The sequence below is a fragment of the Oreochromis aureus genome, linkage group 10 (assembly GCF_013358895.1).
Source record: "Oreochromis aureus strain Israel breed Guangdong linkage group 10, ZZ_aureus, whole genome shotgun sequence".
In the NCBI taxonomy this organism is placed as follows: domain Eukaryota; kingdom Metazoa; phylum Chordata; class Actinopteri; order Cichliformes; family Cichlidae; genus Oreochromis; species Oreochromis aureus.
In genome coordinates, this window is record NC_052951.1 from 34,966,302 (window position 1) to 34,990,018 (window position 23,717).

The 23,717-nt window shown below is 45.8% G+C and overlaps 2 protein-coding genes across 6 annotated transcripts in view; both read left to right on the plus strand.

Annotated features, from left to right (window-relative positions):
- lcp2a (lymphocyte cytosolic protein 2a) overlaps positions 1 to 1,667 on the plus strand; it is a 12,778-nt gene extending 11,111 nt beyond the window's left edge. For all 5 annotated transcript variants that reach the window (XM_031744786.2, XM_031744789.2, XM_031744787.2 and 2 more), the window contains exon 21: positions 1,032 to 1,667. In XM_031744786.2, coding sequence (XP_031600646.1) covers positions 1,032 to 1,181 — 150 coding nt within the window. In that variant the 3' untranslated portion in view covers positions 1,182 to 1,667. The remainder of the gene's footprint in view (positions 1 to 1,031) is intronic.
- A 262-nt stretch (positions 1,668 to 1,929) lies between these two features.
- foxi3a (forkhead box I3a) lies at positions 1,930 to 6,348 on the plus strand. Its single transcript, XM_039618195.1, has 4 exons — positions 1,930 to 2,092; positions 3,464 to 3,634; positions 4,661 to 5,485; positions 5,667 to 6,348. Exons 1-4 carry the CDS (start codon positions 1,930 to 1,932, stop codon positions 6,296 to 6,298), a joined length of 1,791 nt encoding a protein of 596 aa, XP_039474129.1. The 3' UTR covers positions 6,299 to 6,348.
- Positions 6,349 to 23,717: the final 17,369 nt, after the last annotated feature.

A 23,717-nucleotide genomic window follows, 5' to 3' on the forward strand; every position in this document is an offset into this window, starting at 1 on the left:
GCAGATTTCAGTGTTCAGGGCACTATAATCAGCTACAGAGGTTTTCCACATGACGTCATGTTCAGCTCACTCAAGAGCTCAGTTATCACAGTGTAGACATGCGACCCTCCGTCTCTGGACAGCTGACAAGAGATGACTAAACAACATCATAACGTTACGAGCTAACATCACAGCAGCTAACATTACACTAAAACTTAAACCGCTTTCCCCTGATTAGCTGTGTGAGTCTGCCCGTGGTAGCTCCACTTACATGTGCTAACAGTAGCTAAGAGTAGCTAGCAGCAGCACCTACGGGCAGAAACACACAATGCTTGGACACGAGCAAGTCACTACATGTTGTTCTCTGTGTTATTGGGGCGATCGTGGCTCAAGAGTTGGGAGTTCGCCTTGTAATCGGAAGGTTGCCGGTTCGAGCCCCGGCTTGGACAGTCTCGGTCGTTGTGTCCTTGGGCAAGACACTTCACCCGTTGCCTACTGGTGGTGGTCAGAGGGCCCGGTGGCGCCAGTGTTCGGCAGCCTCGCCTCTGTCAGTGCGCCCCAGGGTGGCTGTAGCTACTATGTAGCTTGCCATCACCTGTGTGTGAATGGGTGGATGTCTGGATATGTAAAGCGCTTTGGGGTTCTTAGGGACTAGTAAAGCGCTATATAAATACAGGCCATTTTATTGCGTATGTGACAATATAAGCGATAATGCACAGAGATGTGTTAATATGAAAATGTAATAAAGATCAGGGTAATACCTGAAAGTGACCGTAGTCCACTTGATCCAGTGAGTCCAGGTCCAGTTGCTGGGTTTCTTATAAATACTGAGAAGCATCCAGACTTTTGTTGGCCTTCATAACTCGTCCAGTAAAATTTGAGGGGTTGTTGATATAAATGCTGTGCTGTGATGTCAGAGCGAACACAAAGGTTACTTCACAACATCAGTAAACACACTCGGAGGGTTTAAGTTCCATCTTCAGCGTTCACCTGTAATAACTGCGTTTGACCTGTAGGGGGCGGTATAATCTAACTGTGTCTTGTGTGTCCAGTCCTTTCCGTCAGTCAGTGACATCATCAGCCATTACTCCCAGTCTCCTCTGCTGCTCATCGATGCCAAAAACCGGAGTGCCAGTCAGCAGAACCAGTGCATGCTCTCAGACCCAGCAGGATACTACATGGGCGGCCAGAACTGGTCCTGACCGGACTGAACCGGATCAAACTTGGATCGAAGCGGCACGGCTGAATTTTGCAGCAGAGGGAAACGGTTAGATTTAAAATGAATGTTCAAACGCCACTAGCGGCTGTGCTAAATGTCTTCCTGTTTCCAGGAAGGCGTGCTGTGTGGCGCCAGAGGAAAATGTTGGATTTTTGCACATGTTGCTTCAGTTGTTTGTTTGCCTTTTTGTGTTCCTCAGTTTTTACGGGTTTGTGACAAAAAAACGTCACTTTGAATCTTAAGAAGAGTTCTTAAAAGTTTTAGCTTCACTTTGGGATTTCTGTCAACACTCGATGACGCTGGGCCAAATCTACAGCGGTCACTTAAAATACTTTCAAACTAAGCCGACTGTTTCTGTCAGAAGAGTTTAACGAAGCCTCCTGTACGTCCTCACCTCCACGTAACCTGTGCTTCACTGTTCACCTGTCTGTCTCTCAGCTGTCCTCAATAAAACCATCGTGAAATGTCACTCGTGTCTGGGTTTCTCTAACAAAGCACAAAAACCTTCATTTTAATATTTTTCAGCCTTCTGTATCACCTGATGATAAAAGACGGAAGCAGCCAATGCTGACGTGCCTTAAACCTGCATTCTTTGTAATGTCCAGCAGGGGGCGACTGTACAAACGTCTGGCCTCCTTTCTTCAGAGCTGCTGTAATTCTTCATGATTCAGACTCAACACGCTGCAGGAAACATTCATCAGAGCTTTGCTCTATTTAGACATGACATCATCATGACATCATCACAGCTGCTGCAGATGTGCAGAAGAGCAGCTCTGTGTTCGCAGCTCAAACGTGACGTCGTCACAGGACCTGGACCCGCAGCGCAGCAGAGCGCGGCGCAAGATGGTGCAGCAGAAATGGAGGAAGAGAACACATACTCAGTCATCTGTTCATGTAAATCATTATTTTTAAATGAACGACACACACAGTATCAAAGCTGTGTGAAGAGTGTGTTCAGACGCAGATGGTACGAGGAGGGGCGGGTCTGACAGGTTATAAGCCAATGAGCACACTGCAGGTAATCATTAGAATGATTTTTTGACCCAAACTGAGCCGTTCTCCCGTCGGCCTCCAGCAGAGCGACGGTTTCATTTGGTCTGATTTTGGTTTTCTGTGTTTGCTCTTTGCAGTAAAAACTGTTCATGCAAACATGTGAATGAGCTCAAGATAAGCAAATCACCTTAAATCTGCTCGCTGACAGGCCTGTGGGCAGAGTTGGTGCTGCTGTGAAACAACACTGTGACGTTTACAGGTGCTCGTTTTTCCCACGGGCCCCACCGCCACGTCCATGCCGTAATCCCGGGAATCAGTTATAGTCCAGATCCTGTTGTTTTGTCTAAACCGTCACCCAGAGAAGATTACTGCTGACACACACACACATAGACACACACATCATGCCCATATCATGGTCTAAACCAATCAGAAATAGTCAGGGGCGGGACCTCTCTGATGCCCAAGGTAAGATGTTCAGATATTGAGATGTTCAGGGGATAGGTTAATTGGATAATCCAAATTGTCACTAGGTGTGAATGTGAGCGTGAATGGTTGTCTGTCCCTGTGTGTTGGCCCTGCGACAGACAGGCGACCTGTCCAGGGCGTACCCCGCCTCTCGCCCTATGACAGCTGGGATAGGCTCCAGCGCCCCCCGCGACCCTGGAAAGGATAAGCGGAAGCGAATGGATGGATGTCTTGAGATATTTTAAGTTTAAATTTCAGCTCAGTGAAGCACTTTAAGCACAAGAACTTTTTCAGTGACGTGTTTTTTGGACTATAAGGTGCAGATTTCAAACTATCAGTCGCGCAGCAGAACATGAGAACAGAGCAGCTGTGAGAGAGTTCAACATGAATGAATCAATGGCACGAAGTGGAGGAAGCAAGAAGAGCCAAGTTTGACTGTTTTTATAATCCGGTGCCCCAAAAAGACAGTAACGTATCTTTCTTGTAGAAATGAGCTCAAATAAAGAACTTTGTGTTGACAGATTGTTCATCATTCATCAATACTGTCTGTATGGGCAGCAATTTAAAAAAGTGAACATGTAAAGCTGAAGTGTTCAGTGATGCGGTTGAAAAATTTGGGAGAGAAAAAGTGCAACTGTGGGAAAACATTAGTCTCGAACCCCGCAGCTCCCACTGCACCCACAGTCCACAGCAGCTTCTACACCAGCAGCTTCTACACCAGCTCCACCATCTAGAAACTTTCTTCTGCCTCCTTTTTCTTTCTGGTCGTTGCGCCGTAAGTCATGTTTTCTCTTCTCGCTGTCTCAGCTTCCACGAGCCTTTCATCGGAGGATCTTCCTCATGGTGCTGATCTCCTCCACCACACTGACGGAGTGATCATGTCCTGCACACCACTCAGTGGGGGTACACTGTGTCGCCATCCACCTGTCAGTCAGAGAGGCCACGCCCCTAATAATGTAAACATGAACCCTAATACAGGTGAGTTATCGAACACAGTTGCTATAGAAACCAGTTTTTGCATCAGGCTGTAAACGGCTTTATCTGAACTCTGCTGCCTCTGCTGGATGTCGGAGGAGCTGCAGGCTCTGACAGGAGGACGGTCACATGACAGCGCAGTCACATGACAGCCATGAGGACAGTTATTACACAAACATGGGCTCAGCTCCGTCCTCATGCATCTGCTCACTCTGAACAAACTCCTTCAGGCTGTAAAGTAACTGAGTAAAGTAGAAAGTTACTTGTGTGAGGCAGCTTTGCAGCATCAGGATCATGACCTCCGTGTTGCTCCATCACTCGGGTCTTTATGATGGAGCTGCTGGACTGAAGCCTCAGACCTGAGCTGGTGTCTGCTGACAAACGATTGTCGGGGCGTCTGCCACAGATCAGCTGAGCAGTTAGAGCCACGGTGAAAACGAGCCCTCGTTGGGAGCGCGCTGAAGCATTTACATGAGAATGTGAGTTATTTTGATCGGGCCTGCAGACATGCTGACTGTCAGCGTGTCGGGGGACGTCTGCAGAACAAAGCGCTCGGGCGACGCCTCAAACAGCAGCTGCAGAAACGACTCAGAGTCTGTGAGGAGATAAGTAGCTCCGAGCAGCCGCAGTTACAAATGAAGTTATTTCTATATTTATAAAAGCTCCATCGTGGAGTTTATGTGTGCAGGATCAGCGAAAAGCTCGTCAAATCAGAGTCCAGGAGAACGGGCAGGGGTCACACACACGCTCTTTAGGAACACGATGACGCTTTCAGCATTTTATGGCTCAGAAAGTTCATCGAGTGGGAAAGTCATGGTCACAGGAAATCACCATAAACACACGAATAAACAAATATCAGTGTTTCAGTGTTTGCAGAAGCTGTGAGTGAGCTTTAACCCTCATCCACAGCCTCACACGGCCAGCTGTGAACAACAGAAAACAGAGATTCAACATGAAAAAGCCTCAGAATTAAGAACTGAAACCATGAACAGATTTGAATTTTCAGAGTTTAAAATGTCTCAAATGCAGCTGAAGAAAGCAGCGACACAGCTCTGCAGAGATGCAGCTGTGAGATCAGAGCTGCGTCTGTTCCCCTGTCGCAGGGTCGAGCTGACGTCTGCTCACTGAGTCGTTTGTCAGCATTCGATCCTCCTGATCTGCCCCGGGGCAACAATTCAACCTGTTCTTATTCAAATCAGCCCCCTCCTCGCGCTCATGCCCCAGCAGCCAATCAGCTCGTACAGGGGGCGGGGCAGCAGGGTATAAGTGTCTCAGGTGAGCAGCAGGTGTATGGAGCAGACAGGTGCAGGCAGACCGGAAGAAGCAGCAGCATGGCGTCCTTTGTGCCAGAGCGTGGCCCGTCCCCCCCAGTCTGCAGACGCTCGCTCCCCCAGCAGGAGCTCCCGTCTCTGGCCCTCGACCCGTCCGACTTCAGCCTGTACGGCCCTCTGTCTCCACCTGCGCCCAGCCCGTCGGCGTGGCTCCAGCCGGCCCACAGTCGCAGCTTCGCCTCCAGCCTGGACCAGAGCTTCGCCGGAGGATGTGCACCGGGGCTGCCCCCGCCCTTCAGGGACTTCCACCCTTATCTCTACGGGCTCCAGAGGAGCATGTCCTGGTTCTCCCAGGACGACATGCTGAGCTTGGTCCGCCCGCCATACTCTTACTCTGCCCTCATCGCCATGGCAATAAAGAGCGCTCCAGCGCAGCGGCTGACCCTCAGCCAGATCTACCAGTACGTCTCGGACAACTTCCCCTTCTACAGCCGCAGCAAGGCCGGCTGGCAGAACTCCATCCGCCACAACCTGTCGCTCAACGACTGCTTCCAGAAAGTTCCCCGAGACGAGCGCGATCCAGGTGAGGCGAGCACACCTGAGCTCTGTTCGAGGCTCTGATTGGTCAGAGACAGGAAGATGTTTTTGTGCTTTGTTTCCAGTATAAACTCAGTTTCTCCATCCAGGTTTTGTCTGAAACAAGTCTGACAAAAGCCTGACGCTCGCGCTTTGATTAACCTTCCTCCTCCTCTTCGTCCCTGCAGGTAAAGGGAACTACTGGACTCTGGACCCGAACTGTGAGAAAATGTTCGACAACGGAAACTTCCGCCGCAAGAGGAAGAGGAAGAACGACTGCGAGACCAATGAGAAGAAATCTTCCTCCTCTTCCTCTCCGTCCTCCTCAGAGCCCAGCCCAAAAATTCCCAGTGTGCACAGCAGCAGCGGTTACAGCACAGAGCCGCCTCCTCTCTCAGACGCTGAGTCCAACCTCAACAGCTTCCTCTGCCACCTCCAGGACTCCCTCTTCCTCGCTCCTCCTCACTCCTCTGTACCTTACATGAAGTTACCAGAGCAGGCCTCCCCGTCGCCTCAGGGGTACACGTCGTCTTATTCGCCCGGCGCCGTGGTGCCGCAGTGGGACACCAGCTGCTCCTCTCCATCCTTCTACACCTCGCCGCCTCCTCTCTTCTCGTCCTCCCAGGCCACTCCTTTTAACTTCTGCCCGCTCCCTGACCCTCAGACTGGCTTGCCACCGCTCTACGCTGAGCTGCAGACGGCATCCTGTCCTCAGGTGGAGCTCCAGGAGATACAGCAGCTGCAGGCCCAGAGCCAGCCTCTGTTCTTGGGGGGCTTCAGTGACTCTCTGACCCTTGACTCGCTGGTCCTCCAGCACTGAAACAGACTTACCTGTCCGCCCTGAACAGTTTCTATTTATCTTTTTTATACTTTCACAATTTTAGGATAAGTGAGAAAACATGTAAATATAAGTGAATGTTGGTGTTTGGAATTAAAGAAAACATTTAAGTTTAAAACTATGTATTTGTTCAATGTCTCCAAACATGTCAATGAAACTTTTAACTGCACAAAAACAAAATTTGTAAAAAGTCACTTTTAAACCCAAAAAGATTCAAAAGATACCAAAAAGTAAAGAGAAGAAAAGACTGAAGTAAATAAGATTTAATCAGTGTCTTAATATTTTTAACTGTTAAAATAAAAATAAGCATAATTAAACTTCTACACTGCATTAAATTATAACTTATTACAGGTTATATTTAAATTATACGAACAAAAGCGGCTAAGTTTAGCTTTAGCATGAGTTTTGCTGCAGGCTTTTTTAAAACAATACTGACTAGCTAAACTTCATTACAGTGGATGTTTGCTATTTATACAAATTAAAAGGGGAAAATGAATAGCAACGCTTTATTTTAGCTTCTGCTGTTTTTGTGTAGCTAACATTGAATTGATATGAAGCTGATTAGCATCTCTGGGTAACTTTAGCTGCTAAGCTAGTTCTTTAGTTTTAGCGTGTGAGCAGCTGTGTTTGCATAACTTTAGCAATGAAATTAGCATTTAGCTTACAGCTTTTCAATTAGAATGTCTCTATAACATTAGCAGTGTAGCATAGCAGTGTAGCTAGCCCCTTTTTATAACTTTAGTTAATATTTATGTTAGCTGTACAGCTAGCATATTTAAATGATTTCTATGATTATGTTATCCAGTTTTAGCTGTAAAGATGGCCTCTTTCTATGAGTGTATAAGACGTTAGCATCTTTATGTAGTTTTAGCTTAAAAGTGTGTCTGTCTGTTTAAACAGCTGCTGCTTTATCAGCAGCTGTTTAAAATCTCACAGTTCTTGAGCAAAAGTCGTCCAGTAAGATTAAGATGAGTCTTTGAAGGTCTGTGGTCCTTTTGGGGTCTTTGGGAGTTTTTATAGGTTTCTGTTTGGGAGCAGTGTTGCCAACTCCTCAGTAAGGAAAATTGCTATTGGCTGTCCTAAATGACATCATTGCCTAATTTGCATAATTGCTCATGCCTATGTAATTGTAACAGATGCTGTAGGAGAGAGAAATAACATTGTGGAAGAGACATAAAGTGAGTAAAAACCACCCTAAAAGCATTTAGAATATATTTAAAACTACAAATTAAATTTCTTTTAGCAATTATTGTTTTTTTTAAATGTCACAATTCTAACCCTCCTCTTTTATCTGGACTTGGGACCGTGAACACCGGCAAAAGTGACCCGAAATAGGCGCTCTGGCGGAGTTACTTTCCGTGTGTGTGTGTGTGTGTCTTTTTAAGCTTGTGATCCATAAAAAGTAACAGTAAAAGGAGGCTTTGCAAGGACATCCGATTTCTAAGTTTGCAGTGATGGGAATGATGTATTTTAGTGCACGGATTTATTTTTGACAAAGAAAAATGTATATGAACCGCTGCTCCCACCATGCGTTACAGTCGGGGGGGCAGCAGCTTCGCTCATGCGCGATTCATTTGCAGTTTGTACGTGTAGGGGTGAATATCACCTGCTCTGACATCAGCTAGGGGGGACTGCTGAGTGAGGACTACCTGCTGCCTGTGAGCGCTTTGGCACGGCCGAGGTCCCCACGGCAGCACCCGCTGCTTGTTGAGAGTAAGAGCGATACATGCTTTCATGTTAAAAAGTCGTCATAAGTGTCCAATCACACCAGAAAAAGTCGCCGGATTTGTCGCTAGTTGCTTTTTAGAAAAAAAGCCGCTAAGGGGCTCTGAAAACTCGCTAAATATAGCGTCAAAGTCACTAAGTTGGCAACACTGTTTGGGAGTCTGTGTTAGCATTGGGGGTTTCTGTAGGTCTCCGTAAAGCACCCCTCCAACAGCCAAACCCATCTGTTCTCTGATTGGATTGTTAAATTTGTGATTGACATGACATTGACCAATCAGGTGAAAGGAAGAAAAATCGGGTCAAAATTAGTACTCGTTAGTTGAAATCCACACGCAGCCAGGAAACCTGAGCGCAGAGTTTTACTCGTAGTTTTTGCTTTGTAAGCAGAGCTTAACAAAAATATTTGTAACTCGTATAAATATTTTTTACAAACACACAAATTCTCCTCTGTAGCCGGTGCTTACCCGTACTTTGGTTTAGAACCACTAATAAAAATGTATAAACCTGTCACTGCATCCTGCTGATGTGCACAACTGACAGCACAACAATCATGAACTTCCACATCCAGCAGGGCTCGTGTTAGCAGCTCAGTACAAAAGTCCCATTGGAAATCTGCCATCTTTAGTCAGGATGCATGAAGGTCACAGTTACAGCTTCATGATGAACTTAATCAGAACAAACTGGAGGACGTGGTGTGTGACTGTTTATTCTTCTTGTTTTGTAGTGAAAATAAATCAGCACAGGTTCAAATGTTGAGACAGGAAACTTCAGCATCAGCAGCAGGCTCAGCTGTGTATTTGACGTCTCTTCTAGGCAGAAAGGAAGCTCTGAATCAAAAAGCACGACTTCCTGACACAGAGCGGACTTTTAGGTTCTACAGGTCAAAGGTCAGGACAGCGTAAACCTGTTGCATCCGTGACTAAAGCTCAGACTGAGCTCTCCTGGGACAGCAGGATGCTACCATGGCGCTTACATTTAGCCCTGCACACAGTGTTATCCATGTGATGTGGTATCATTGTGAGTCAGTGAGCTGGGATCCCCACTGTGGCCAAAGTGCGCGCTCATAGAGTGTGTGTCATTGTAAGGTGATGTAATCAGGTACTAGTCCACTTAATAAGGTAGACTGTTGTTGTGATTTGGTGCTTTATAAATAAAACTGAACTGAATTGAATGTGCTCATAAACTTTCCCCAGGAGGACTTTCCTTCCTCCTCTGACATTCCTGACCTTTGACCCCACCGTCCTCCCGACACGTTTGAGCTGCTGTCGGGTTTACCTGCAGGGTGAAGTCTGAGCGCGCTCAGGAGTTACACTCTTAGTTTTAAAGCTTTTTCTGAGGCAGATTTCAAATATACGACATAAATGTAGAAATGACTGATCGTCATCACGCCGTCAGCGAACAGGGAGGGGCGATTTTAGCCCATTTTTGGGGGGTGCTGAAGCACTCCAAAAATGAATCAAAGCACCCCCAAAGATTTCTAACTTTTTTGGACAATATTTGCTGTTTGTGTGACACACTACTAAAAATATAAAAAGCATTCAGTACTTGTTTGAGACGTAACATTTTGACAACAAAAGTATAGATACCTAGATACCCCCCCCTCCCAAAATGGTTTGTTCCAGCTCGCCTCTCCCCCTGTTCTGGCTCTAGCACCGTTGCTGCCAGAGCGATGGTGGAGCGGAGGTGGAGTGCCTGGCTTAAAACAGGACATGTTAGCTGCATTTAACCTTCAGTTACTCTTTATATAGTTAGATAGGAGTCATGTTTCTTTTTAGCTGAAAAACATTACACCAGGTAACCTGCAGTGTTGGAAACGTGTTTTCCAACGATGTTTGCTACCCTACAATCCGTCCTACTCTGTAGTAAAATCAGCGATATTTGACCGTCCTGTTGCTCCCATTGAAATGTATACAGCCTATTTAAAATCTAAAATTTTAAATTGTCTGTAGCTTCTGTTGTTGCCACTGTCCTGTTTGAAATGGAAGGAGAGAAGCTGGTTATTTTGTCATATGTGCCGATATTAAACCCAGGAGCCACATTCAGGTAAAAGTGTAAGAACAAATGATCCATCAATAAAGGATAATGTTGGATCAGTGTTTCAGTATTTCTATCTTTTATTAGATGTTCATGTGGTTTGGTTATTTGCCTTTTGGTTGAAAGTACACTGAGAGAGGACTTTTTATTAGTGCTCTTAATAGTATTTGTTTTTTCATATTAATGTAATTTTTTCATCTAATTGAATCCAATCTATTTGTGTATGATTGTCAGTCCAAAGAGGGAGAGAGGAAAGAGGGAACGTGAGGAGAAAGTACAAGGTCAGGAAGAACCAGGTAAGGAAACAGACAGGGAACAGTGACAGGCACAACAGAAACTGTTAACCTGCTTGAGAGACGCGACCACCAAAATGTGATCGACAGATTTGCCAACCTCAAGGTGAGGCACACAGGTTAAAATAAAAGAAAAAATCTGCAGAGCCATAGCAGTATCTGCAGTACAGATATTTTCGTACATTGTACCATAGGCAAAGTTGCCTCCATTTTTATAATTTTTTTATCAATATTTTGTACATTTGTACATTTCAAGGACTCTATTTTTGGAGTGTATTTTTATGTATCTGTATTATATTAAACACACACATTAAAAGTGAATCTCTGTCCAAAAGAATGCTCTGTTTACTTTTTACTCACTATGAGCATCATTCATTATTCTCCCCCAGTAATTAAGGTTAGGATATGTATTTTTTTTTTAAATTCCAATCCATTCTTCTTTTGCATCATTTAAATAAACTTTATCAGATTTGATGGTTTTGTTACAAACTTTTCAAAAAAGTGTTTTGCTTTTCTTTCACAACTGTGGGGATTAAATTGTGTTAAAATGTAAAACGGTGATGTCATGTTTTGTGACGAGGACCCAGGCACAGAGAGACTTGATGAATTTAAGAATCTTATGATTTAATAAAGAAATTTGCAGGCTTGCACAGAGATGGTAAAAATATGATGACTGATAACGGAGATGAAGACAACAGACGATGAGGACAGGGAGGAACAGGGGTTTAAATGCACCCAGGAGACAGTCAGAGGGAACTCGGGACAACTGGAGACATTTAAGGATGCAGGGACTGACAGAGACGGGGAAGAAGTCTCATCGTGACGAGTAAAGTTTATCTTGCCTGGCTGGGCAGCTCTCTGGGTGCTCAGCACCCCCAAAGCTCTGATCCTAGAATCGCCCCTGAGGCCGCGTTTGATTGGTGGACGAGGTGTAAGTGTGCCGCTTGTTTACACTTCACACATCCTCAGACACACACACACACACACACACACAGCGATCAGCTGCTGATAGCTTTCATCAGACTCTTATTGACACAACAGGAGGTGGAGGGCCAACGTGTGCCGTCTGTTTGCCGCCACAGGCCTCATCCATGCAGCGTGTGGGGGCAAAACACCCCCCCAGTCATCCCCATTAAAACCACAGCATTTGCATCTGAGACTGAGAGGAGGAGGAGGAGGAGGGTGGTGCTGAATGATCTCAGCTGGCAGGATGACTGAAGCCCCGAGCTACGACTCAGTGATGAGTCTGCAGCTCCTCCAGTGCCTCACTGTGATTATTGATTATTGATGATCGACACGTTTACAATAAAGACTGTGTTTGATGACACACTTTGAACACAGACTCACACAAACACACACACACACACACACACACACACACACACACACACACACACACACACACACACACACACACACACACACACAGACTCACACACACACACACACACACACACACACACACACACAGACTCACACACACACACACACACACACACACACACACACACACACACACACACACACACACACACACACAGACACACACAGACTCACACACACACACACACACACACACACACACACACACACACACACACACAGACACACACACACACACACACACACACACACAGACACACACACACACACACACACAGACACACACACACACACACACACACACACACACACACACACACACACACACACACACACACACACACAGACACACACACACACACACACACACAGACTCACACACACACAGACACACACACACACACACACACACACACACACACACACACACAGACTCACACACACAGACACACACACACACACACACACACACACACACACACACACACAGACACACACACACACACACACACACTCACACACACACACACACACAGACACACACACACACAGACACACACACACACACACACACACACAGACACACACACACACACACACACACACACACACACACAGACTCACACACACACACACACACACACACACACACACACACACACACACACACACACACACAGACTCAACGCGGTTATGAAAACCATGGCATGTACATAAACAGAGTCATTACAGAAACCTGACCTTTGACCTCTGCCACATCCAGCTTCGACTTCATTATCCTCCAATCAGAGGTCCCCTGAAACAGCAGGTCCCAGCGTGGAGGTCAAAGGTCAGACTGCAGGGAGCAGACTACAGGTGAGGCTGCGCTGTGAGGACACCCGGACAGGTCGGTGGTCTGTGGCAGCGCTAACACATCAGCCGGTAACCCCGGGCAAGAACGCAGGCTGGACCGAACCCGGGACCTCAGTTCTGTGAGGCGACAGAGCCACCGCTGTCCCCCTGTGTCCGGTCCAACCAGCATCCTCCTCCAGAGTCCGGACATGCATGTGATCATCCTGATCAGCTGCCCCGGCACACGCAGGGATAAACACGTGAGCCTCCTCAGCAGAGGCCGCAGCTCGCAGCCTGTCGTGGTCCTGGACCGGCATCCTGTCCTCCTCCACCTCAGACTCCCTGCTCCCTGACGTCCCGGCTCCCTCCCTGAGTGAGGAGCAGCTGTGGACAGTGAAGCTCACGTCTACAGAGGACATCCTGTGAGCGTGAGGCGAGCTCATCGGTCCACACCTCTGTGGTCGCAGCAGGGGCCGTCACAGTGTCAGACAGAGGCCATGTCCACACCAATGCGTTTAAAAATGTTTTCTCTGCGTTTTGCCTCCCGTCAGCACTGAGGTGGCGTGTTACGTCAAGGGAAACGCAGCGTTTTGGAGACGCTGTCCAAAGCGGATACATTTGAAAACGCCGTTTCTGCATCGCAGTGTGGACTGTGTAACCGCAGGTGTTCGGAAACAATGATGCATTTCAGTCATGTGACCAATAAGGCAGCAGAGGCCGTTACACAGCAGCTGTTTTGTCTGACAGCCCTGTTACAGATGAATATCAGTCTGTACGTGCTCCTCATAGCTTTTCTTTAAATTCTTTAATTCTCACTCGCTTTTGCAACTTTGTCCTTTTGTGTTACTCGCAGCAACAACTCCACCTCATTGTTAGTCCATTTACAAAACTCGCTGCTTTTCCTCGACGTTGTGCTGCGGCGTTTCAAAGAGCCGGAAAGTAGATAAGCGGCAGACGATAATGAGCCTCACGCATGCGCAGTACGGGGACGTTTCAGTGTGGATGAACAGCTGTTCGACTGAAGACGACAGTGTGGACGTCTCCACAGTCAGGCTGTGTAGCTCCAGTCACACTGGTTCAAGTCCAGTTTAAACCTGCTCCAGGTGATTTGTTTATCCGTTACCGTGGTGATTTACAGGTCGTACTGGATGAAACATGTTTGTGCAGATCGACCTTCACGGAGGCTCCAAAACGAGAGTCTGAGCTTCATACGGCGGTGTCCATCGTTTATTTACAGCAGGTGTCAATGGTGGCTCCGCGCTGACAGACAGCGTTTGTGCAGCGATGCGAGCTTCATTTATTTGATCTTCATGCAAAGTTACTTTCTACATGAGGACACGCTGAGATGATCTCATGTACTTTCAGGGTTAAAGGTCATCTTAACCTGTGCCTGTCTAACGCTCACAGCATCAGGTCGTCGCTGTGTTCGAACTGTTGGAGCAGCTGTAAGTGCAGCCGAGGATCTGCTAACAGGTTTCTGCTGATCTCTATCCTCCCCTCCCCCTCCTCCTCCCCCTCCTCACCTGTTTGTCCTCCTGATGTCTCGGCTGTGATGTGTATAAACTCCTGTCAACACTCAGCCTGAGGCCACAGAAACTTTCCACTGCTCAGGTCTGTGATGGTTTTGGATCCTCTCAGGGTCACTGGGTGATGGTGGTGGGTTTACAGCACCAGTGCTTCTGGGTACGTAGGGTTGCTGGTACGAGTCTTTGGCTGGTCTTGGCTTTGAGGCTTTCTGATCTTCAGTGTTATGAAACGAAACTTTAGCATGCAGCCCTGAGCCTTCCTCTGAGGATGTGTCTGGAGACCTGGTGGATATAAACACATTAACACACCAAATACGAGAAGGTCTACTCGTCACTCAGAGGTCTCACTTGTCTGTGTGTCTTGTTTCCTAAAGGTCTGGGAGGGTCAGATGTCCTTACAGACCAATCATAGCACTGTACGGGTCCTTGAAGTGTTCCAAGAGAACAAAGGTCCTACAGTAGTTTGGATATGAAGTTACGGGGAGCAGATTTCTCCATGGGCTCATTCAGACGTTTCACCCGTCTCCAAATGATCCAGTGAAGATCAATCAAATCACTTAAAACCTAACAGAGGTTCTAGTGAACAGCAGCGGGTCAGCTGAGACTTGTTCTCTTGTTTGGGGTCTGTGATCCAGATTTGACTGAAGGCTGAAGAAAAGATTTTAAATGGAGCAGATTTGAGTGTTTTGGGTTTCTGCAGGTTTCACTAGTTTGAGTTGAAATGTGCTCAGACGGACGAGCTTCTGATCTGAAAACAAACTGTTGCTGCTCTGAAAGCTGTCAGCAGGTGAGTCTCCCTGATGGTTGGGGGAGGAGCCGATGTGGTTTCACTTTAACGGACGTGAAATGAAGGATAGGGGTCGCCCTGAATAAAGCTGTCAGGATACCAGCATGACGAGCCGCCCGCCAGCTCACCTTCAACTGTTTCAGCGCATCATCATCATCATCATCATCATCATCATCATCTTTATTTAGCACTTTAAACACGTGCTGTTCACTAAATATTCAGATTACATAAGAAAAAGTAAAATAATGAATAATTTAATGAAAAGAGAAACTAAGTCTCTCTGAGGCCAACAGCCAAAGAATGAAAATGGCTTTAACACATCTTTGAAGTGGACAGTGAAGGCACCGCTCTAACGTGCAGAGCGGGGTTATTCCATCATTTAGGAGCCACCATAGAAAAGCCCCGCCCCCTCTGAGCGTCCTCCAGGAGCAGCTGGTCAGCTGACCTGAGAGACCGACAGGATGTGTGGGGATGAAGAAGCTCAGAGAGGCGAGACTGAGGGACAGAGACAGAGGGGACAGAGGGGACAGAGGGGGCAGAGGGACAGAGGGACAGAGGGGACAGAGGGACAGAGGGACAGAGGGGGCAGAGGGGGCAGAGGGGACAGAGGGACAGAGGGGACAGAGGGACAGAGGGGGCAGAGGGACAGAGGGACAGAGGGGCAGAGGGACAGAGGGACAGAGGGGCAGAGGGACAGAGGGACAGAGGGACAGAGGGACAGAGGGACAGAGGGGCAGAGGGGACAGAGACAGAGGGACAGAGGGACAGAGGGACAGAGGGGGCAGAGGGGACAGAGACAGAGGGGACAGAGGGACAGAGGGACAGAGGGGGCAGAGGGGACAGAGGGACAGAGGGGACAGAGGGACAGAGGGACAGAGGGGACAGAGCCCTGTCCTTTTCAGTAAAGCTCAGACAATGATGGCAGATGTCAGGAGAAACCTGCAGACAGACTCAGCGCAGCGGTAAGAACAGAGTCAGAGGTGTTACACAGGTGAGTTACGACTGTTGGAAGAGGTTAGGTCATATCTGCAGGGTCGGGGTGAGATTAGCTTTGTGCTGAGGTCAGACTGAGGTCAGAGCGTCATGTATGTAATAAACATGAGGGTGGGCTGCTGTCAGTTTCCCTCTCCGGCTCTCAGACTCCGTCTGTGCGACGTTATGCAAATATGAGGCAGCCAGACGTCAGCGTGGCGGTTAGAGGGTCGACCACACACATGCCGCCGCTCGCTGCCAGCTTCTCTGTCAGCCTTCGTGCTGATGTGCCCTTTAGCAACAGAGACTCTGTGATGACATGTCTCATGGGGGGATTTACGCCCTCTGTAGTGTGCCTGCACAGCCGTGGGTCACAGAGTGGGCTGATGGAGACTCAGCAGAGGTCTGAGCTCTGGACTGTCTGTGATGTTTCTACACCAGCAGAGAGCACAAAGAGAAGGACGCTGGCACGAGGAAGCTGCAGGTGTTTGCGTCGTGCGATCTCCTGCGACTGGATCAGGAAACATGCGGGCAGAGATTGTTAACGTTATCATGGTGTTGGGGTTGCCGAGCTTCCTCTGTCAGGCAGACAAACACAGAAACTGCTGGTGTGTAAAGTTCTCGTGAGGACGTCCTGACCCGAGGAGGCACGCTGAGACACGAGCACGCCGTCATGGGGGTAACTGCTGCAAACAATAACAAAGTGTCCTGCAGCTCCTGCAGACGCACACCTGCACAGGTGATTTATTAATGCAGCCGTTCAAAAGGAGCATCAAGTGTCAGAGAGAGACGAAAAAACGCTCAGCGGAGAGTTAGGCTGAAACAGAGAAACCAAAGGAGCGCCTGGTGTCGTCGAGCTAATTCAGTTCAATTTTTAAAACGCACCAAATCACAACAACAGTCGCCTCAAGGCGCTTTCTATTTTATACTAGATCGTACAATAATAGATCATATGATCGCCTATGAGCAAGCACTTTGGCGACAGTGGGAAGTGAAGCGAGATCGATCAACTGTAGACCAGACAACAAACGACGGAGGCCCAGAAAAGTGCAATCAAACGATGAGTTTATTGACAACGGAGAACAACCGTCAGCATATGGCTTATTTGCTCTGACAAAAATACACTGAGTTCTGGTTTTATAGCATAGAGGATCACACCCCCACATACACGTCAATACAGGTCAAAAATACATTATGTCCAGTCATTGTTTACAGACAAGGGTACATCTTGTACATCTCTAATAACTATGAACAGACATATAACTTCTCTTTTGATAACACCTTCCCTTTTAAGGTAATAACTTCAAGCTTCAGGGCCTCTAAGGGCTAATAATGGACCCTCGTCCTCAATCACTAAGTAGACTGAATTGGCGCAGGTCTCAAATAAGAAGCAGAAGACACTTGGGCCTTCGCTCAGGCCTGCTACTAGATTTATGTGTATTGTAAGCATGCATGCAATTAACCTGCTATGTTCTCATCTTCCCTCAACATGTATCACCTGGACACTCTCACCAGTGAAGCTTAAAACCCTCTTGGATAGAACATCAACTCTAAACAAGCACAGTTATGCATTGTGTATAAAATAAACTCAACCTGTGAATAAAATGAATGTGATGACAAACATATTCAATGCATTATGAACCCTGTAAACAATATTACTGATAAAATAATACTGTAGAACATGTTATTAATGCATTTATCATAAGGCAGATTATATGGCAGCAATAAAAGAATCTCTAAATCCCAACATTCCCTCTTTTGACATTCCAACAAGGAATGTCACCATACCTCATGTTGTATCACTCCCTGGCCCACTCTGTGGGTTCTAAGTTCATCTGGTAGATGCCCTCAACCCAGCCAGGGTTAGCAACCCTCGCCATTACTTTTACCAACAATCCTCTGACACAAGGAATGATACAACAACTAGCAATGACCAGTATTCCCAAAAGTACAGTCAAAGAAAACATCACTGACATAGCCACACCTTTCCATTGTCCAAACACAGATGTCATCCAGGACGCCAGCAGATTTTCGATACCTGAGTGTTCATGCATAGTTTTAGACAAAGTTTTCAAGCCCTCCAGAGCTCGGGTTACTGAGCCATCTGGGGCAGTATTATTAGGGATAAAAGTGCAGCACATGTGTCCGAATATGGCGCACACGCCTCCCTTCTCATGTTAAGGGCCATTCGATTTCCCATCAGCAAACTCGGACCCAATTGTTCTGCGAACCCCATCATGGCATCCCTGGTTAGGTTAGAGAGTCTCAGCAGATTGCAATGAACATAGTTAATGCGATCAACATTCTTATTAGGTGTCACCCAAAGAAATATACTTTCAAATTCTACCACTATCAGATTTACCAGCTTGTACTCATCTGGAACTCTCCTGGGCACTCCAATAGAGTCTATCCAGGTCGGAGAGTTTAACCTAGGGTCATATGCATGTGTACCCTGGCTCCCTCTTTTGGCCAAAATATGTCTCTTACCTCTGGCGGCTAAGGTACGTGTGTTGTGTTGTGGAATAGCCTTTAATACATGTTGTTCTCTAGCATTTTGAGCCACCCAATCAAGCCAGAGGTTACTGTCCTTGAAACCGGTGGCACGCTTTATCAAATCCTTAGGCTTCAGTCTAAAGTAATCTGTTGTCAGAAGTACTCTCCCTTTTGGTTCCTGTTCCTTTTGAGCTACTGTTCCCGAAGTTACCATCTGATCAGTCAGAGTGGTGATTAAGCTTTCTGCGAACGGCTTAGACTTTGCATCAACTAAATTTACCCTAAGCATATCATGGGGTGATTGCAGACCCATACATCATACGCTCTCCAGCTACTACTAGCTCCTGTACACTTAATAACGTCACACAAATCAAACATGAATGAGCTGGTAGACCCTTTAACATAATTCAACTCTATGCCATTATTCATGCTGAGACACTCATCACCTTTACCTGACACCTCGCGCTTTTGTCGTTTTTACCGATCCCGTTTTGGCAACTACAGTCTCAGGAAGCGCTGTGCTGGACTGGCCTCCGTGTTCAGACAACTGGTCCGGAGTGCCCTGCAAAATATAAACAATAAACAACACAGCCATCATTAATATCATTGCATACAATAAACATGTAGTTGTAAGGAACATTCTAATCAGTTTTCTCATTACGTGTCTCTGACTCGTGTGTTTGCATCATGTTATATAAACTTTATATCCTGGAATGAAACTCCCCTGCTTTTGTGGAGTCCTCAACTTGTCACCGCTCCTTTCTGCTGGCGTGGCGACCTTCTGCGCTGCTCCTCTTCTTTCTTCGGCCTCCCAGGTAGACTACTGGTTGGCCCGTTGCACAGGTGAGAGGATTTATTTTGCCTCTGCTCGTTACCACCTGTGTTGGGTGTAGAGGAGTTTTCCTCTACCAACCTCTCATGTGCTGGCGCACACTGCGACCAATGATACCAGGTATCGCCTTTCCCTTTTAGTTGACCTGCTGTAGTTGTTCTGGCAACGACCTCGTAAGGACCCTCCAGCGTGGCTCCTTCCACTTCTGGAGTTCCTCGTGGGCTCAAATTCAGTTCCTTGTTTGCAGACTATAGCATAGCCTGCTTTCGATCCTTCTTCATCACGATGACAGTAGCCATCTATGAACCAATCCTCAGCTCCAGGGATAGGTTCTGCTTTTAAATCTTCCCTGACTTTCCCTTCAACTTCTGCTTTCTTAGTACAATCATGAGGTTCTCCTGATCCCATTAAATCTGCCATATTGATTCCTTCATGTGTAAATGTCAGATTCGGAGCATCTAAAACTTTACTCAGTCTCTGTTGTGCTAATGATGTCATAGTGAACGCCTGCGAGTTCACCTATGCCACCACACTATGTGTAGTCAGAACTTTTGGTGGGTGTTCTCTCACTACATGTGCTGTTTTCTATATTGTTTTGGCAACCCCTGCTGCATGCTGTGCGCATGTAGGGTGCCTTGCTTCTGTTGGACTCCACCTTATGCTGACCTACATAAGTACCTGTCTTTCTTTATTCAATCATCTTCCGGGGTGAGAGACCTCTGCACAGCTCAGACGCCAGTTGCAAGAGCTCTCTAACATTAGAATCATCAGCTGTGACTTATATGGTGTTATTTCGGTACTTTACACGTCACACAGTCTTGAACATTGTTTGTATGGGGAGTTCCTCTTTTTTGTGTCTATATCTATTAATATGCCTTGTGCACTAAAACTTCCTGTTTTTCAGTCTGGCTGAGCTCTTGTTTGTAAGTCAAAGGTGGCCTTGCTCTACAAGCCTTCATTATTAGAGTACACATTAAAAATATTTCTTTTATTCCTAACACCAGTCCCCCTTTTTCATTTCTCACTCGAGAAATGAACTAATTCCTAATTTATCACATTTAAGTTTACTTCAATACAATCCAATTGAATTTTATTTATATAGCGCCAAATCACAACAAAAGTTGCCTCAAGGCGCTTCATAGATACAGAGAAAAACCCAACAATCTTGTGACCCCTATTGAGCAAGCACTTTGGCAACAGTGGGAAGGAAAACTCCCTTTAACAGGAAGAAACCTCCGACAGAACCACGCTCAGGTACGGGCAACCATCTGCTGCGACCGCTTGGCGTGAGCTAACAGAGGCTTTGAAGAGAGAGACCTAATATTTAATAATCCACATTTCACTGTTTTATTCTTCGGTTCAGATGTGGATTCTGTATTGTTCTTGCTTTGTTACTATTGATGTTTAAGTTGTTTTATTGCTAGATTTGGTTTGTTGCTGTCTGTTTGGGAGCTGACATAGTCTCTATGGATAAGGGTCTTTGGCAGGGTAGCATCAGGAGAGAAGCTCCAGAGAGGCATGTTCCCTGTTAAAGCTAAAATATAACAAAAGAAATTATGCTAAACAAACAAAACCTTTCAATTCCCCAACCCTATCTGTCTCCTCAACGGGTTGTATGTTTTCAATGTTTAAAATAAATCAAACAAATAACTTAAGCTGTGTGACGGCACCTTGCGTTTACGCCAGGCTGTGAGCTGCCCTAAATCTACTTGCTACACCCCCTTTTCACCTAGTTTAATTTTTTAATCCTAGTTTAAACTATTCCTGACTTCCCTCAGTGCACACTGTAAAGTGTAAAAGATACAATTAGCTTTCTCCTGGTAAAAGGTCCTACATTATTTTCTCGACCTTTGGAAACATCCTCTATCGAGTTAACCCATTTCATTTTTCAAACTTAGGCCTGATTTCTTCGCCCCCTTTAACGGGTAGCGCATATCCGGTCTGAACACTGTGTTTGGGCAATTTACGAATTGTTGCAGGATTTCTATGTTATGTAAAGTTCCTCTCATCCCTTTTATGCTTCCATTATAACCTATGTCTAACAAGCTTTTGATCTTCTTTGTGATATAAACAACTAGGTGTATTTGTGCTCTGTTCTTCTCCTTTCTCTGGTTGGTTCCGTTCGATCTCAGGCTTCGAGGATTCTTGCCACCCCTGTGGTCGCTGTGGTCCTGAAATCTTCTCCTGTAAAGGATAGAAAACAAACAGCCTCTCTCTGCTACACCTCACTAATCTACTGTGTTCATCTAAGGTTCCTTTAATCATTCAAAGTTGTTTCACCATATCATGTTCTGGGCTCTGTCCTTTATATTAACTTTACTTAATCTCCATGCCCTTCATGTGTGTGAGCAACACTTTTAGTTTTATTAAACACACCCAGGGTAAGATATAAACCATCACCATCTGAGCATAGAAACAGATCAAAAAGAACCACAAAACAATTTCTATATCTAAATTATCAAAAACCCCAAACGTCATAAAACGATCCTAAAACCCATTTCAAATTAAACCTTAAATCCTGTAACTCCCCCTTTTGTGACACATCTTATGTGTTACAAACTCAAAATCCTTCACTCGAGCTTAGGAGATTAAAAGAAAAGGTTAGTCATATCATATTAGGCATACATGCTCTGGCCCTTCAAACCTGTGTTTAAGGAATGAAATCAAATTAATCATTATGTCAAATCTTTTCTTGGCTCCATCCACAGCCTGCATCCTTGGAACTTCCTAGAAACAAAAACCTGTATGTTAACCAGAACTTCACATTTCATACTCAGTTTTTCCCCACTTATGATCCAATCTGTGTTATAAGAAAGGAAACTTAAAACAGAACAGTCATCAGTCATGTGTCCAACCTTAGTCCAGTCTTTTGTCAGTGTCCAGTCGGTCCAACCTATGGTCTGCCTCGTCCGTCCAGTCACCATCCATTTACACACATTCACTCACATGCATTAACATCAGGTATTGCTGACAGTGGAGACTATCTCGCAAATATTCAGTCTTCACTCCCAGCAACATCAACTCATTTATTTGTTTTACTTTGTTTTTAGGGAAATAATTCTTTCTGCTTTTAGACTGGATTGGCTCGCGGCAATCCTTTTAGACAGAGACTTAGCCTTCTCCTCTGCCCATTGTAATCTGGAAAAGGTCACCGAGAATTTTCAGCGCTGTTATCCACTCTTTTGCAGGCCTGCTTAGAACAAAAATGAGAAGAAGAGAGCTGATTATTGGCTCATCCAAACACAAAACAAAATCACCTGACAGGTTTTTCTAAGTGCACTGTTACAAAAATGATGAACCCCCTTAGACATGTGCATGTTTGATAAAACTCCCTCCATTAAAATAAGAAAACGAAACAAATCTAACCGATAGAAGTAACCCATCACTACAACAACAACCTCAACAATCTTAAACACAGAACATTTTGCCACAACTTCTTCAGGGTCCTGACACTCTCAGGTCAACTTAACATAATTTCACCTGCTCAAAACACAGAAAATCTCGTTAAACGCCACACAACTTGCACACCATCCACACTAAATTCTAAATTTTCTCTCCTGAAAACTTACTACACACTAAGCGAGTTGGACAACATGATAAACAGACTCCTATGCTAAACCTGCTATCTGATGTTCATGAGCTCTTTTGTATTCTAAGGTTAACGCATTTCTATTTGTGTGTGTGATTGTGTATATGTTTCTTTTCGTGGTTTTTTCAGACTCCCTCACAAGGTTCCACTTAAACAGTCAGTTTTCTCTTTCCCAAATTTGATCTCCTCCTTAAATAACAACATTCCTTGTCCTCAGCCAGAAGTTAGAGCTTGATTTTCAGGTTCAGGGAACAATTCACCCTGAAAGACAGTGAGTGTCTCCCTCTTTGGCTCATCACTCGTCATTGTTAATGACGTTTCCCCTCTGCCCCAGCGGCTTTACCCTTGAAGTCCCGTCTCCTCCAGTGAGTCCAAGCTCACTTAGGGGACCTAGGTTCAAGCAATCGTGACTGCGCCTTGCCTTAGGTTGTCCCAGGGTTTCGAGGTGGGATCTTACCCGTCATGGGCTGTCCAGCCTTCCATGCTTCGCCTGATACGGGGGCCAAGTGGGCACGGGTGCTATGAGGGGAGGGGACACACTGACTCTGGAAATCAAAGGAGTGTAAGCTGCTTTCTTCATTTCATCAGTATATTGAGCTATCTCACTTCTTGATTATTCCCAACATTTCACCTGTAACAATTTGTGTACGTGTGTTTTCTATTCATTAATGTAATTGTTAGTTCATGTATTTATTTTCTCAGTCTTTCTTTTTCTAAAACATGTAATTAATATATTTTATTACTTTTTCTTAAGACATTCAGTCTCTAATTGCTCTGTTTTCATGCTGCAACGTCTTTCACCAGGTATAATCAGACTTCCTGTTTGACGCACACACACTCTCTCAGGCCTCCTCTATTCACGCACTCTCCTATGAGTTATTATTACTTATTTATTATTTTGTACAAATCACACAGAATCATTCAAATCAAGTACTC